At 42.1% G+C, this 14,916-nt stretch overlaps 1 protein-coding gene across 11 annotated transcripts; it reads left to right on the forward strand.

The window, feature by feature from the left end:
* The first annotated feature begins 5,504 nt into the window (after positions 1 to 5,504).
* Positions 5,505 to 13,394, forward strand: FCRLA (Fc receptor like A). Of its 11 annotated transcripts, none has more exons than XM_070608455.1 (6): positions 5,505 to 5,789; positions 8,764 to 8,781; positions 9,051 to 9,203; positions 9,526 to 9,792; positions 10,514 to 10,798; positions 11,801 to 13,394. In XM_070608455.1, exons 1-6 carry the CDS (start codon positions 5,732 to 5,734, stop codon positions 11,920 to 11,922), a joined length of 903 nt encoding a protein of 300 aa, XP_070464556.1. In that variant the 5' UTR covers positions 5,505 to 5,731; the 3' UTR covers positions 11,923 to 13,394. The 11 variants fall into 11 exon arrangements, with proteins under 11 accessions (XP_070464556.1, XP_008526029.2, XP_070464546.1 ...); XM_008527807.2 differs by having other exon boundaries at positions 5,510 to 5,789; positions 11,652 to 13,394; XM_070608445.1 differs by having other exon boundaries at positions 5,512 to 5,789; positions 9,006 to 9,203; positions 11,652 to 13,394.
* Positions 13,395 to 14,916: the final 1,522 nt, after the last annotated feature.

Here is a 14,916-nt window from a genome sequence, read left to right on the forward strand (position 1 = left end):
AAACACAAAATAACAAGTGTTGGTAAATGTGTGGAGAAATTGGAACCCCTGTGCACTGTTGGTGGAAATGTAAAATGGTGCAGCCACTGTGGAAAATAGTATGGTGACTTCTCAAAAAGTTAAAAATAAAATTACCATACGATCTAGAAATTCCACTTCTGGATATATACCCAAAAGAATTGAAAGCAAAATCTTGAAGAGATATTTGTACACACGTATACTTAGCAACATTATTCGCAATAGCTACCTTGTGGAAGCAGCCCAATCGTCTATCAACGGATAAGCAAAATGTGGGGTATAATATATACACACATGCACACACAATGGAATATTTATTACTCAACCTTAAAAACTAAGGAAATTCTGATATATGCTACAACATGGATAAATCTTAAGGACATTATACTAAGTGAAATAAGCCAGTCACAAAAAAGCCAGATACTGTGTGATTCTACTTACATGAAGTACTTAGAGCAGTTGAAATTATAGAGGCAGAAAGTAGAATGGTGGTTGCCACTCTACTGGGGGCGGGGATGAGGAGTTATTGTTTAATGGGTATAGAGTTTCAGTTTTATAAAATGAAAAGTTACAGGGATGGGTGGTTGTGATGGTTGCACAACATTATAAATGCTTTTAATACCACTGAAGTGTACACTTAAAAATGTTTAAGATGGTAAATTTTATGTTATGTGTATTTTGCTACAATAAAAACTTATAAAAATACACACACACCCCTACGTACTCACATAAGTAAATAAACTTTGTTTATTTTTTTAATATAGAGTGGCTATCATTTTTTTTTAAGTCCCTTTTATTTTGGCGAGGACGATTGGCCCTGAGCTAACATCTGTTGCCAATCTTCCTCTTTTTTTTCTCCCCAAAGCCCCCGTACATAGCTGTATATTCTAGATGTAAGTCCTTCTAGCTCTTCTGTGTAGGATGCTGCCACAGCATAGCTTGATGAGTGGTGTGTAGGTCCACGTCCAGGATCCGAACCGGTGAAGCCCATACCGCTAAGGTTGAGTATGCGAACTTAACCACTATGCCACCGGGCTGGCCCCTACATTTTCAAAAATAAAAATAAAAAACTTAAATACCTATAACTATACGATCCAGCCAGTCCACTCCTAGGCACTCAAGAAAAATGAAAGCCAATAAGTCCTGGGGATGTAATGTACCCCATGGTGACTGTAGTTCATAATACTGTATTGTATGTTTGAAAGTTGCTGAGAGAGTAGGTCTTAAAAGTTCTCATCACAAGAAAAAAAATTTGTAACTACGTGTAGTGATGGATGTTCATTAGATATTGTGGCGATCGTTCTGCAATATATAAAAATAGTGAATCATTATGACGCACACTTGAAACTAATAAAATGTTATATGTCAATCATATCTCAATATAAATAATTAAATAAAAAAGAAGTGAAAGCATATATCCACACAACAACTTGTACAAGAATGTTCATCGTAGTTTTATTTGTGATAGTCATAACTGGAACCAACCCAAAGGTCAACCAACAGTGAATGGAGAAACAACGTGTGTTATAGCCACACAGTGGATTACTACTCTGCAGCAGAACAGAAAGAACTATTGGTGGATACAACGCGGATGAACCTGAAAATAACTGTGCTGAACAAGAGAAGCCAGATGAAAAAGAGAATATGCTGCATGATTCTATTTACATAAGGTTTTAGAAAATGTGATCTAAATGATAGTGACATGAAACAAATTTGTGATTGCCTATGGAAGGTGGTTGGGGAAGAAAGGATTACAAAGGGGCACAATTAAATTTTCAAGAGTGATTCATCTATTTATTATCTTGACTGTGGTTATGGCTTCATGAGTGCATACTTTTGTCAAAATTCATCAAATTTTACAATTTAAATATGTGCACTTGGGGCTGGCCCAGTGGCTCAGCGGTTAAGTGTGCACATTCAGCTTCAGAGGCCCAGGGTTCACTGGTTCGGATCCCAGGTGCGGACATGGCACTGCTTGGCACGCCATGCTGTGGTAGGCATCCCACATATAAAGTAGAGGAAGATGGGCACAGATGTTAGCTCAGGGCCAGTCTTCTTCAGCAAAAAGAGGAGAATTGGCAGCAGATGTTGGCTCAGGGCTAATCCTCTTCAAAAAAATAAAAAATAAAAAAATAAATAAATATGTGCACTTTATGTATGTCATTATATCTCAAAAAGTGAACTTAAAAATCATATAAAGTGAAAAGACAAGCCACAGATTGAAATATATTTGCAACACGTATAATTGCCAAAGAATTTGTTTAGAATGTAAAAAAGACCCCTGAAAGTCAATAAGAAAATTTCATTCATATATGTATCTTAGAGAAACTCTTATACCTACAAGTTATGTAAGAGTATAGAAGCACAATTTTTAATAGTAAAAACCTGAAAATAACTCACAGCTCCATTTTCAGTAGAATAATTATGGCATAATCACATGATGGAATACTTCACCATAGTGAAAATTAGTCAACTATAACTACAAAGAAGATTTGGTTGAATCTCAGGAACATACTGTTAAGTTTGGGGAAAAAAATGCAAATCTACCACTAAACACCTATTAAAACGGTCAAAATCTGGAACACTGAAAACACCAAATGCTGACGAGGATATGGAGTGACAAGAACCTCATTTATTGCAGGTGGGAATGAAAAATGGTACAGCCACTTTGGAAGACAGTTTGGTGGTTTCTTACAAAGCTAAACATACTCTTACCATACCATCTAGCAAATGCACTCCTTAGTGTTTGCCTAAAGGAGTTGAAAACTACGTCCACACAAAATCCTGCGTACGATGTTTATAGCAGCTTTATCAATACTTGCCAAAACTTAGAAGCAACCAAGACATCCTTCAGTAGGTGAATGGCTAAATAAACAGTGGTACATCTATACAATGGAGTATTATTCAGGGCTAAAAAGAAATGAGCTATCAAGCCATGAAAAGACATGGGTAAACCCTAAATACCTATTGCTAAGTGGAAGCAGCCAGTCTGAAAAGGCTACACACTGTATGATTCCAACTATATGACATTCTGGAAAAGGCAAAACTATGAAGACAATAAAAATATCTGTCGTTGCCAGGGGTTGCGGTGAATAGACAGAGCCGAGAGGGTTTTTAAGGAAATGAAAATACTCTGTATGATACAGGTCACTATGCATTTGTCCAAATCCACAGAATGTACAACACCAAGAGTGAACCCTAGAGTAAACTATGAACTTTAGGTGATAATGATGTGTCAATGTAGGTTCATCAATTGTAACAAATGTGCCGCTCTGGTGGGGGATGTTGATAATGGGGGAGGCTATGCATGTGTGAGAGCAGGAGGCATATGACAACTCTCTGTGCCTTCACCTCAACTACTCTTTAAAAATAGTCTTTAAACATGAAACACGTACAGACACTCACACATACACACATGCACACACATTTGACTTGAAGGGGGGCAGATAAGCAGTTAAGAACCTGCTGTCCAAGCCCAGCATAAGGCTAATAAAAGAAATTCACAGGAAAAAAAAAATGAAAGCAACTCTCAGAACAATAAATACAATATGATTTCATTTATTAAAAGTTCAAAAGCAGAAAATTATTACAACTATAAAATAAAGGGAGTGATAAATACAAGAGCAGGATTGCAGTTGATTATCATAGAGAAGGAAGAGGATGTAATAAGAAGGAACCCACGTGGCACTTCAAGGAGAATGGTAAGAGTCTATTTCTTCAACTGGGTGAGGGTACAAAAGTGCACGTTGCATCATTATTCTTTATACATTTGCCTTTTTAATAAATATTTACTCAATTAAAAATAAAGAAAAAATAAGCATCAGCTCACTAGTGACAAGCCAGGAGCAGCTGGGGTTGACATCACAGGCCTAATTGGTGTTGGGATGGGATGAGCGCAGGGACCTGCCCATCTCTGTGAGAATTCTGGGATGATCTTGATGGTGGAACTAACTTGATGGACTGAATCTCAGTCTCCATAAGCACATAGCAGGCCCAATGTTGCTTTTTCTCCAGTGAAACTGTCGTTTATTGATCAGGCTTCAAATGAGTAAAACTTTCCAGAAGCTTAGTAGGAATTTAAGGGTAAAGAATATGATAGCTTCACCCCAGACCTTCAGAGGCCTTCTTGCTTTCCATATTGAGAGTGGGGTCTTGCGAAAGTTGATGCAGATGGTATAGACGAGGGTCTCTATCCTGGGATGACAAGCCTGTAAGGGCAGTTAAGAAGGGGTGGCATAAGAAGGGAAAAGCTTTTGTGGTTAGTTTAGAAGCCTCTTAAAAACTTGTCTAATCCTGATGTTCTCTTTAAGGGTGCATTAGGGGGAGAGGTCCATGTAAAAAAAATTCATTTTCTTAATTTTCATTAGGGCTGGCCTAGACTTTTCTTCCTCTTCTGGGGCTGCTTGGTCTTTTATATCACATCAACTGCACGGCTTCCTGCCTCCCCCACGACCATATTCAACCCCCCTGGATTCCTTGGGGCCACCTGCACACAAAACATATGCCTCTCAGATAATGGAAAATTTATTCTGAATGCTTATTTTAGATTGAGAAATATCCGCTCTCTCATGCTCATGTTGCTAATAAGCCTGCTCTGATCTGTGGTTTTTGCACAGCTGAAGGGTCATGCTGGCCCTGCCTCTGCCTTCAAGCAGAACTGCCTTCCCCCATTTTTGATGGCTCATTTCATCTTCAGATAATTAACTGAGGGCCTGGTGGGTATTATGATGGGGAGGGGGGAGGAGTGTGGTCCCTGTGAAAAGAAGCATGGGCCCTGCCACTGAGGATGCTTCAATCAAACAGCAGATATTTAGAGGAAGGGACAATGGGTCCCATAAGGCCAACTGGAGTGAAGAGACATGCTGTAGCCTCCATATTGCCCCTATTCATGAGTCTCCTCAGGTTTCTCAAGCTATCGAATGCCTCTTGTATCTAATTTCCTCAGGATCAGTGGCTTGAGCTTTGGCCATGAGTCCTGGGCTTACTGCTGGGGCCTCTGGAAATTGATTTTCCTTTTTCCTCTGCTCTTTCCCAGGGGAATCTCTTTGCCTTGTACTCAAATTTCCACTGAGACTGAATAGCCTTAGTCATGCTGCAGAAACAGAGAGCTGAGATGTGAGTCTAGAGAAATTTGTGTGGGCTTTGGGTGGTAGGAGCCTACAAAGGACTAATTGGTGATTGGTCCCATTACCCATCTTCTTCCCCTTTATGTCTTGATCCAGTCTGGTCACAAGAAACATGTAAGGCTTGCCTCAGGATAAGGCAGGACACTTGAATTCTCGTCATTGCTCTCCCAGTGATTTTCCATGTAGCCTTCAAGCAATTTCCTGCCTCTTGTCCCCAGTTGTTTCACCAGTGAAATGGATGATTGTTGCACTGAACTTTCCCAGTGGGTTCATGAAGGCCAGTGAGCTATCAGACAATTACATGCTTTGAAAGGTCTCTGAGCTCTGTGGGGGAATTCTTGAACAATTGAGAGTACTATCATTCCATCCACAACCCTAAGGATGCAGAAGATGCTGGAACCAACCTGGCCAATCTGAATGATAAAAGTCAGCCACAAAGTTGAAAATAAGCCCCAGATGCAAAGAGATGAGACAGTTAGATTTACTTCCTCTTTTCTAATTTGAGAGGTTTTGTGTTGAAGAAAATCAGTGTGTTAGATGCTGCAGGAGACCTGAACACAGTCACCACGAAGCTGAGCTGTGTCCTCATGGCTGGTGCCTTCTACTTTTCTCTTACTATGCTCTGGGCAGCCCAGATACTACTGGGTAAGTAAAATGTTTGGTTGTGTGGAAATGGAGATATGCCTGACTTTGGGGAAAGGACCCAAAGGAAAGAAATGCAGACTAACTTCGGCCCTCTGGAGAAGCAGTGTTCAGGTGGGATATGAACGATAGATATTAGGAAGTTTGGTGTGCAGGATTGAATGGCTCCTTCTGGATATAAAAATCTTCAAGACTTTCCATCCTAAAAGTCCCCTTGACTATGATGTCGTCTCTTTAGCTACAATCTCAACTCCTTTCTCCCTTTTCTCAGATAAATTTCTGGAAAGAGAAGTCTGTACTTTCTATCTTCACTTCCTCACTTTTCACTCACTCCTCAATGCTTACACCCTGGCTTCCACTGGAATCAGTTTTGCCCAGGGTGCAATGACCTCTATATTGACTGGGCCATTGCACATTCTTTAATTCTCAACTGCTGGACTTCTCTGCTGGATTGGGCACTGTTAATCACTTATTCTTTCTTAGCATTCTCTATCCTGGCTTCCATGTGCCATTTTCTCCTTGTATTCTATCTACCTGCCTTTGTCCTTTTGGTGGCTTCTCTTCTCTTCCCCTTACAGACTGGTGTTTTCTACAATTGCATCCTTGTTTCCCTACTCTTCTTTCTTTATACAATTGCCTTAGTGAGCTTATTTGTCTGTATAATTTTAACACTACCACTGTATAATTAAGAGTCCTAAATCATGTCTCAAACCCTAATTATGCTCTTAAGTTTCACATTCAAATACCAAGCTTTGCACAAGACATATCTACCTACATGTTTCACAGGTATCTTAGCACAATATGACCAGTGCTGAACTCATCTGTTTTCTTGGCATCTACCTCTCCTAATTTCATCTTTCACTATTTCTGATCTCAGTTAATGGCATCCACCCAGACATCCAGGCCAAAAACTTGGGAGACAACTTAGACCTCTCTCTCTCCATCTTCTGCATATTGCCAATCAGCAAGTTTGGCAAAATATACTTTCTGAATTGTTTTTTGAGCCAGTCCCTTCCTTGAAACATAGCTAATGGTATCCTAGGAAAGCCTTCATCATTTCTGACTTGGGCTAGACCAATAACTTTCTAACTAATCTCCCTGTCTCAGCCTTATGTCCTTGAAATGAATTCTGCACTCTGCGGCCAGAGTAATTTGTAAAATTCAAGTCTGCCAGGCCAAGCTCCTTATCATGGCACACAAGGCCCACTATAATCTGGCCCTTATTTAGCCTCTTCAGCCTCTGCTCTCACCCTTTGAGCCATGTAATTTATGTTCTAATAAATCCCAACGTGCTTATATTCATACATTCACACACCAGGCTCTCACCTGTCTCCAAAGCTTTGCTCATACTGCTACCTCTGCCTGAAAGGAGCTCTCCTCATGGCCCCCTACTCCCCTCTCATTTACAAACTTGTGGCATCCCTAAATACTCAGCTTAGGTGGCATCTTCATCAGGAAATCTTCCTTGAAACCTCCTCTCCCCTCCTATGGCTGCTTGTGATACCTCTTTCTTATTACTTTCCTCCTCATGCTGAAATAATCTCTTCATATGCTGTCATCCACTAAACTGAGAGTTATTTGTAGACAGGGACAATGCCTTTTTGTTTTTGTTTTTTAACCTTATCTTATTAGTCTTTGAATTCTCAGCACCTGCAGTGTCCCTACACAATAATTTCATTGAACTGTTTTATTGAACTCATAGAAACAGGACTGGGTGACTGTATTAGGATACAGTAATGGTATTGTGACAAGAACTCCAGACATGGACTCAGGCACTCTGGTTCAAGCCCCTCTTCTTTTATTTACTAGCTCTATAAAACTTTGGAAAAGTCACTTTTTACATCTATGAATTCGGTTTTCTTATTCATAAAACAAGAATAATAATGCTTACCACATGGTTTATTGAGTGAAAGTGCCCGATAGCCCAAGAAGATTTTATTTTAAAAAAAGGAGAGGAGGCTGAGTCCAGATGAGTGACAGGGGAGGAACTGAAAAGGGGTAGCAGAGTGGTGAAGGGAGTTGAGACAGGATCTAAAGAAAGCATCTGATTCTGATATAATGAGAATTAGGAAGTAGAGAGGGGCCTCACTAAGAGAAGTTACACAGGTGAAAGAAGGGCATTGGGTCATTGAGATTGGAAGGGAACAAAGGCAAGTGGGACAGGAAAGGACAGAGTGAAGGAAAGAGTACACGTGAATGGCCATGGTCCTGGAAGAGGGAGAGAGGATTAAGAGGGATGTGAAGCAGTCATGGAGATAGGAGAAATGTAATTTACCTTGCCTGGGTCATCATGGAGCTAACAGATAGGTTGAGGAGATGTGGTGAGAAAATCATAACTCTGCTTCAAGTCAGAAGTAAAGAAAGAATTGTTCCGTAGTTACCAGTACAGACTGGGAATAGAGGGTCAGGGACAGAGAGAAGGACATAGAAAGGGCTCTAAAGTTGCCAAGGAAAGTTCAAAGGACAGAAGACATCAAGGTAGAGATGGTTGAACAATGAAGACCTGAGAGGGAGATCCAGGAAGGAGGAGAGACACAGCTAGGTACTGAAAGCTATTTGGTAGATAATATATTCAAGGATGAAGAGCCAAGTGAATTTTGGGAAAATGAAAATATGGAAGAAAGCCCCCAAGGAAGGTCTGAGGACCGAAGTAGATCATGCGTGAACAGTGAAGTAAAAAGAACACTGATTTTGGACTCAGACATACCTGACTTTCTTGCTTCATTCTCTACTCTATTTTAAACTTTGGGTAAGTTAATTGACTTTTCTAACCCTGTTTCTTTAAGATTTATAAAATGGGGGTGAAATCACATACCTAGAAATTTTGTGAAGATTAAATAAGATAATGTGTGAAAGTGTCTGGCACATGGTAAACGCCCAATGAATGTTAGAATCTGATCATCTTCCTTTCCCTCCTGTCCTGTATCTGCCTGCTCTGGGGTCATCGTTGTCTTTGGCCTCTGGTTTTCTGCACCAGCAGCTGGATGTCATGCTGGTGAGTTCACCATTCTGCCATTCTATCCCTTCCCTCTTCCCCAAACCACAGTCCAAGAACCTGGAAGCCAATGAATCAAGTCAAAAGTATCCCTATGAGAGACCCATAAGAGTCTCTTGGAAAACAGGTTTTGGTGTCTTCTTAATCTCACCCTAAAAAGGATGATTCCCCCAGGAGAAGGAGGAACACTTGTGAAGGGCAATCTCCTGTCCTCTTTCTCTAAGTCACAGCATCATTTTCTGGTTCTTCTCGGACCATGCCCTCCTCAGCTGCCAGATTTGAGACATTACAATGTGAAAGACCTGTCAGCACCCGGGATGGCATCTGCCACATTGACGAAGACTTGAGAGGCCAGAGGGAAGCTGACTCCCAGCTCAAGGGCTACACTTTCAGTCAACCCTTCCATCTGATTGTGTCCTACGGTGAGGTCCCGGGAAGGACTGACCAGTGCAGGCCTGCTCTTTCTCCCATTTCCCAAACCTCTCCTTTCAGCCCCATAGCTCACTTGGGAAGGTGCCCCCAGGAAGCTGGCCATAGTATGAGATATCTTCTTCCCCATATTCAGCCCACAGAAGCTAGGGTGCCCTCAGTCCCGGGCCCTAGAGAAGTTGTTCCACATTCCCAACAAGGAGTGAGAGTTACCTGGACCCACAGAGAAAGTTTAGGGGTGTGTGCTAAGGGCAGTACTGGGGGAGCTCCCAAGGAAGGCAATGGGTCACACTCAGCTCTTTCTTTGGGCCACAGACTGGCTCATCCTCCAAAGTCCAGCCAAGCCCATATTTGAAGGAGATCCATTAGTTCTGCGCTGCCAAGCCTGGCAAGACTGGCCACTGGCCCAGGTCACCTTCTACCGAGATGGCTCAGCCCTGGGTCCCCCTGGACCTAACAGAGAATTCTCCATCGCCGTGGCGAAAGAGGCAGACAGTGGGCACTATCACTGCAGTGGCATCTTCAGGAGTCCTGGTCCTGGGAGCACAGAAACGGCATCTTCTGTGACTATCACAGTTCAAGGTGAGAGCTAGAGGGAGCGTTGTTGTGGCAGATGCAGGTGGGGAGAGACAGAGGGACCAAGAATGTCTTTCACTGGAGATGGCAAGATCACTGAAGGCCTAAGAGGCATTTTGCTGGCAAATGCCCAAGTTGGGCTTTAGGAGAGGAAGCATCTCAGCATTGTTTTTCCTTCTTTCTTTCTTTCTTCTTCTTTTTTTTTGTTTTTTTTTTTTGGTGAGGAAGACTAGCCCTGAGCTAATGTCTGTGCCAATCTTCCTCTATTTTGTATGTGGGATGCCACCACAGCATGGCTTGATGAGCAGTGTGTAGGCCCGCATCTGGGATCTGAACCCACGAACTCCAGGCCACCAAAGTGGAACATGTGAACTTAACCACTATGCCACTGGGCCGGCCCCTCATCATTGCTTTTCAAGTCATTCAGCCCTCCTCCAAGTTCAGCATGTTTTCTACCACTCTATCCTACAGATCTATGCTTCCCAATGTTCGCTGATTAGACATCTGGGCTATTGTCAGATTTACCCATCTCTGGATCTTTTCTAGTCCTGTCTACTTGAGAAGAGAGAGGACTTGAAAGATTCAAATGGAACTTTTCTAAGAGAGCTCATTCCTGGTGGAAATAGGGGAAGGAAACGGGAAGGAAAGTGTGACTAGAGTTCATTGCCTGTCATGGGTGCCCTGAATGCCAGATGGCTGAGCTCTTCTTTCCCACCTGTCTCTCCAGAACTGTTTCCAGCACCAGTTCTCAGAGCCACTCCCTCAGCTAAGCCCAAAGAGGGAGGCCCAGTGACCCTGAGCTGTCAGACAAAGCTGCCCCTGCAGAGGTCAGCCACTCGCCTCCTCTTCTCCTTCTACAAGGATGGCAAGACAGTGCGCAGCACGGGCCTCTCCTCAGAATTCCAGATCCTCAAAGCTTCAGAGGCACACTCTGGGTCCTACTGGTGTGAAGCGGCCACCGAGGACAAGCAAGTTTGGAAACAGAGCTCCAAGCTGGAGATCAGGGTGCAGGGTGAGTAAGCATGTATGCATCTGTTTGGTGTGTGTGAAAAGTAGGGGATAGGACGAATGTGCCTATGAGCTGGGGTTGGGTGGGAGCAGCTTAAGAAAGAACACAGAAGAGGCAGGAACCGTAAATCACGGTCTCTGGTTATGGAAGAGAGCACAGATAGGGAACGCCTCCTTCAGACCACGGTGCATATTTCACCAAAACAAGACCGGAGCCAGCTCTCCAGCTGCTGCCCCACAGACCTTACAGTCCCTACATGAACTCTGGGCATTTGTAGGAATATAGTGTCTAGAATGAGGTTGAAGTAGTCCAGAGTTTATGTTCAATTCTGGGAGCCCTCGTTAAGAAGGCTGCATTTGACTTAAAATATACCCAGAGGAGGTGTCCAGGGTAACGAAGGGGCTCGAAACCATGTCATAAGAAAAATCATGGAAGGGATGGGAGATGCTCATCCTGAAGAAGAGGTGACTTAAGGGGCCAGCAGAGAGTGTCTTCAAAATGCTGAAGGCTGGCACAAGGATGAGGAATTACACTAATGTCATATACCATAAAGAGGGGGACCTAGGACCAGCTACCACATCCATGTGCTGGGAATTAGATTCTGCCTTGATAGAAGAGAAGCTAGCTAATATCCACAGCGCTCTAATGATGAAGTCTCATCATTGAAGATTTTCAAGCTAAGGTAGCCAAGCTTGAGATTTAAATTTGGACCAGGAGGGACACTAGAATTCTCAAGTCTCTGCTGCCATTGGGCCACACAGCCACTTTCAGAGAACAAGAAAGATTGACCAGGAATAAGAAGGTAGGGCCAGAGTCAGACTTCACTCTTGTATGTGCCTCCTATCCCGTGATCCAGGTCCCTCCAGCTCTGCTGCATCCCCCACCTTGAATTCAGCTTCTCAGAAATCAGCTGCTCCAGAAACTACTCCTAAAGAGTCCCCTAAGCCTGTGCCTCCACTGTCCACCCCTTCTTCTGAGGATCCAGGCTTCTCCCCTCCTCTGCAGGTACCAGATCCCCATCTGTATCACCAAATGGGCGCTCTTCTCAAACAACTGCAAGATATGAGAGCTCTCCTCGGTCACCTGGTCATGGAGTTGAGGAACTTGTCTTTCCACCTGAAGCTTGAGACCACAAAGGGTCCTGCCAAATATGAGTAAACAATTTGCCTGCAGTATTACCCAACAACCCCCAATAAATCCAACTCTTTCTATTTTTCCTCTTTCTGTCCTATACATGTGCATAAATCGTTTTACAAGTTGCCCAGTGTTTTGTTAGAGTTACAGAAATAGGTGAGTATAAATAAATTTGTACAAAGTGATAACTGGAGTTTAGCCATAATTATGTATTCTCTCTCTTTTTTTTAAGATTTTATTTTTCCCTTTTTCTCCCCAAAGCCCCCCAGTACATAGTTGTATATTCTTCATTGTGGGTCCTTCTAGTTGCGGCATGTGAGATGCTGCCTCAGCGCGGCTTGATGAGCAGTGCCATGTCCGTGCCCAGGATTCGAACTAACGAAACACCGGGCCACCTACAGCGGAGCGCACGAACTTAACCACTCAGCCACGGGGCCAACTCCTATGTATTCTCTCTTAACATGACAACATAATCCTGCCTTCTCTAGACCAGGAATTGCCTTCCTTTGCCCAGACTAGAATCTGGTGATTGAAACAGAAGCAGTGAGATGGATTTAATGCAGCAGTCTCAACTGGGGGCAGTTCCCCCCACCCCCCAGCCAGGGGACATTTGGCAATGTCTGGAGACATTTTTGGTTATCACACTTGGGGGCAGAGTGCTACCGGCATCTAGTGAGTAGAAGCCAGGGATGCAGCTAAACATCCTATAATACCCAGAACAGCCCCCAACAACAAAAGATTATCTGGTCCAAAATATTGATGGTCCTGAGGTTGAGAACCCCCAGCCTTATGGGAGCTTGGTGTTGGACTTTGGGGTGGGCCTTTGCCTCTTCTGCTTACTCTCCCCTCTCAGCTTTATTCAGCAAATATACTTGCTGATATTTTGCTGACCTCTGATACACGCCCAAGTTTATTCTATATTAATTGTACTCATAAGACAGTGTTTCTGTTTATAGAGGGTTTAGACTTTGGGATGTAGGAACAGTAATACTCCTACCCATAAAACAATTAACAATTAAAGCAATTTCCCACAGGTCCTACTACCCTCAGAAACATGTGATGGAGCATAATATTGTCAGAGTAGCAATTATTTGCTTTAATTCATTTGTCTCTGAAATATTTTTCTTAAAAAACATATATAAATCTATTTTGGTACCAAAATAATACTTTTTTTCTATATTTGGACTGCTATTGTACATTCTCAACCAACGAAAGGTAGCCTGACAGACTGTACAGTAACCTTTGATCAATGAGTTAGTACACCATTTTATAATGAGCTCAGCCAATGAGCATTCTACCATGTTATCCTAAATCATGTGGCATGACGTTATCCACTGTACTCTTTCTTTGTGCTGTTTATTCTGTGCATAGCTGTGACCCACAAAGATTTACAAAAGATGTATACGTGATCATTCTAGACATGCCACAAAGAAACAAAGGAATAAAATCATGCTGGATGTTTAAATTCGAGTTTTATGGTGGTTCTTGGCATCCTCTAAAATCAAGTTTTGTTGTGATTCCTAACACCTTCCAGGTGAAGGATCAGGAGGCAATTGGGAATTGGTAAAAGTCCATAAATATCACTGCAGCCTGAGAGGACTGATTGACAACTGTATGAACGTGAGTTGAAAGAAATGATGGCCAGAGATATGTCATGACTTTGGTGGATTTGAAAAAATGGAAGCTCAGTTGCCAATGGACCAGGCTGGATGTACCTCCAAAGATACTATGTTATAACCATTCTACATGGAGTTGATTTCAGCTAATAGTATGTTATTTCTGTTCACTAAAGAGTGAACTCTTTGTTCCACATTGGCTCATTGGTGTCTAGTTTAATGAGACATATTTAAGATCTCAGTAAATTTTGTTTAGTTAAATTGAGTTGGGTCAGCATAATAGGGGAAGGCATCTAGAAGAAGATGGGAATTAAGCTGGACCTTAAAGGATGAGTGGCATGTCTGGCATCAGCAAAATCTCCAGACTCTGCCCAGGAGACCCAGCCTAGGTCAAGGACTTGGAAGCTTCAGGAGGAGGATCTCCTACCATTAGGGATGAGGAAGGCAAGAACAGAGCTGAAAGAATGAGAGAGAGAGAAAGACAGGGGAGGAGGAGCTTTTACTTGTCTCCATCAGTCTGTCTAGCCTGGGGAGGTCGGCGAGGAGGTGGGAAGGAGGAATTGTTATGCTGGATTTGGTTTGCGACCTGTGTAGTTTAGGATTCTGTAACTCGCAGAGGGTCCCAATGCAGCTATGCTGAATATTTTCTCTGAAATAAACGTTAGATAGTAAGTACATCCATTATCTTGTAAAGTCGAATATATGCATACCTTTTTATCCAGAATTCTATGCCTGGGTGTATATACCCAAGAGAAGTTTTAGTATCTGTGTATCAGAAGACAGGTATAATAATATTCGTAATAACACTATTTGTAAAAGCAAAACTTGGAGTCAATTCAGTTGTCCACCAACAGAAAAATGGATAAATTATGCTATTTGTCACAGAATGATATACTAAGCAACAGTAAAAACGAATGAAATGAACTGTAGTTAAAATTCAGCAACATAAAAGAATATCAGAAACGCATCAGTGAGTGAAAAAAGTAAGTCCCAGAAGATAACATATAGTGTGACACCCTTTATACAAAGTTTAAAAACAAGTAAAACAAAGGAATATACTGTTTAGGCATTCACACAAACATATGATAAACCTTTTTAAAAAGGCATGAAAATGGAAATATCAAAGTCAGGACAGTAGTTACCTCTGAGGGGCTGATCAGGGAGACCATGGGAGAGGAGCACATAAGTAGATACAAATTATTAGTAATTTTTAAAATCTTCTCCGAGTAGGAATTTAGACCTCCTTTAAATATATATATTTCTCTAAATCATCTTCAAATTCCTTTATGCTTTCTGCCTGTATCTTTTCTTAAAGGTAATAAGGGGCCAAGTTTATTACCTACAATGTGGAATAGTTCTTCCCTTTATTGA

The sequence above is a fragment of the Equus przewalskii genome, unplaced genomic scaffold, assembly GCF_037783145.1.
Source record: "Equus przewalskii isolate Varuska unplaced genomic scaffold, EquPr2 ChrUn-6, whole genome shotgun sequence".
Taxonomy (NCBI): domain Eukaryota; kingdom Metazoa; phylum Chordata; class Mammalia; order Perissodactyla; family Equidae; genus Equus; species Equus przewalskii.

Coding starts and splice junctions, on each gene's coding strand:
- FCRLA (XM_070608445.1), top strand. CDS start 5,732: ATGGCTGGTGCCTTCTACTTTTCTCTTACTATGCTCTGGGCAGCCCAG. Junction 9,204..9,525: donor CCATCTGATTGTGTCCTACG/GTGAGGTCCCGG, acceptor TTTGGGCCACAG/ACTGGCTCATCCTCCAAAGT. Junction 9,793..10,513: donor TGTGACTATCACAGTTCAAG/GTGAGAGCTAGA, acceptor CTGTCTCTCCAG/AACTGTTTCCAGCACCAGTT.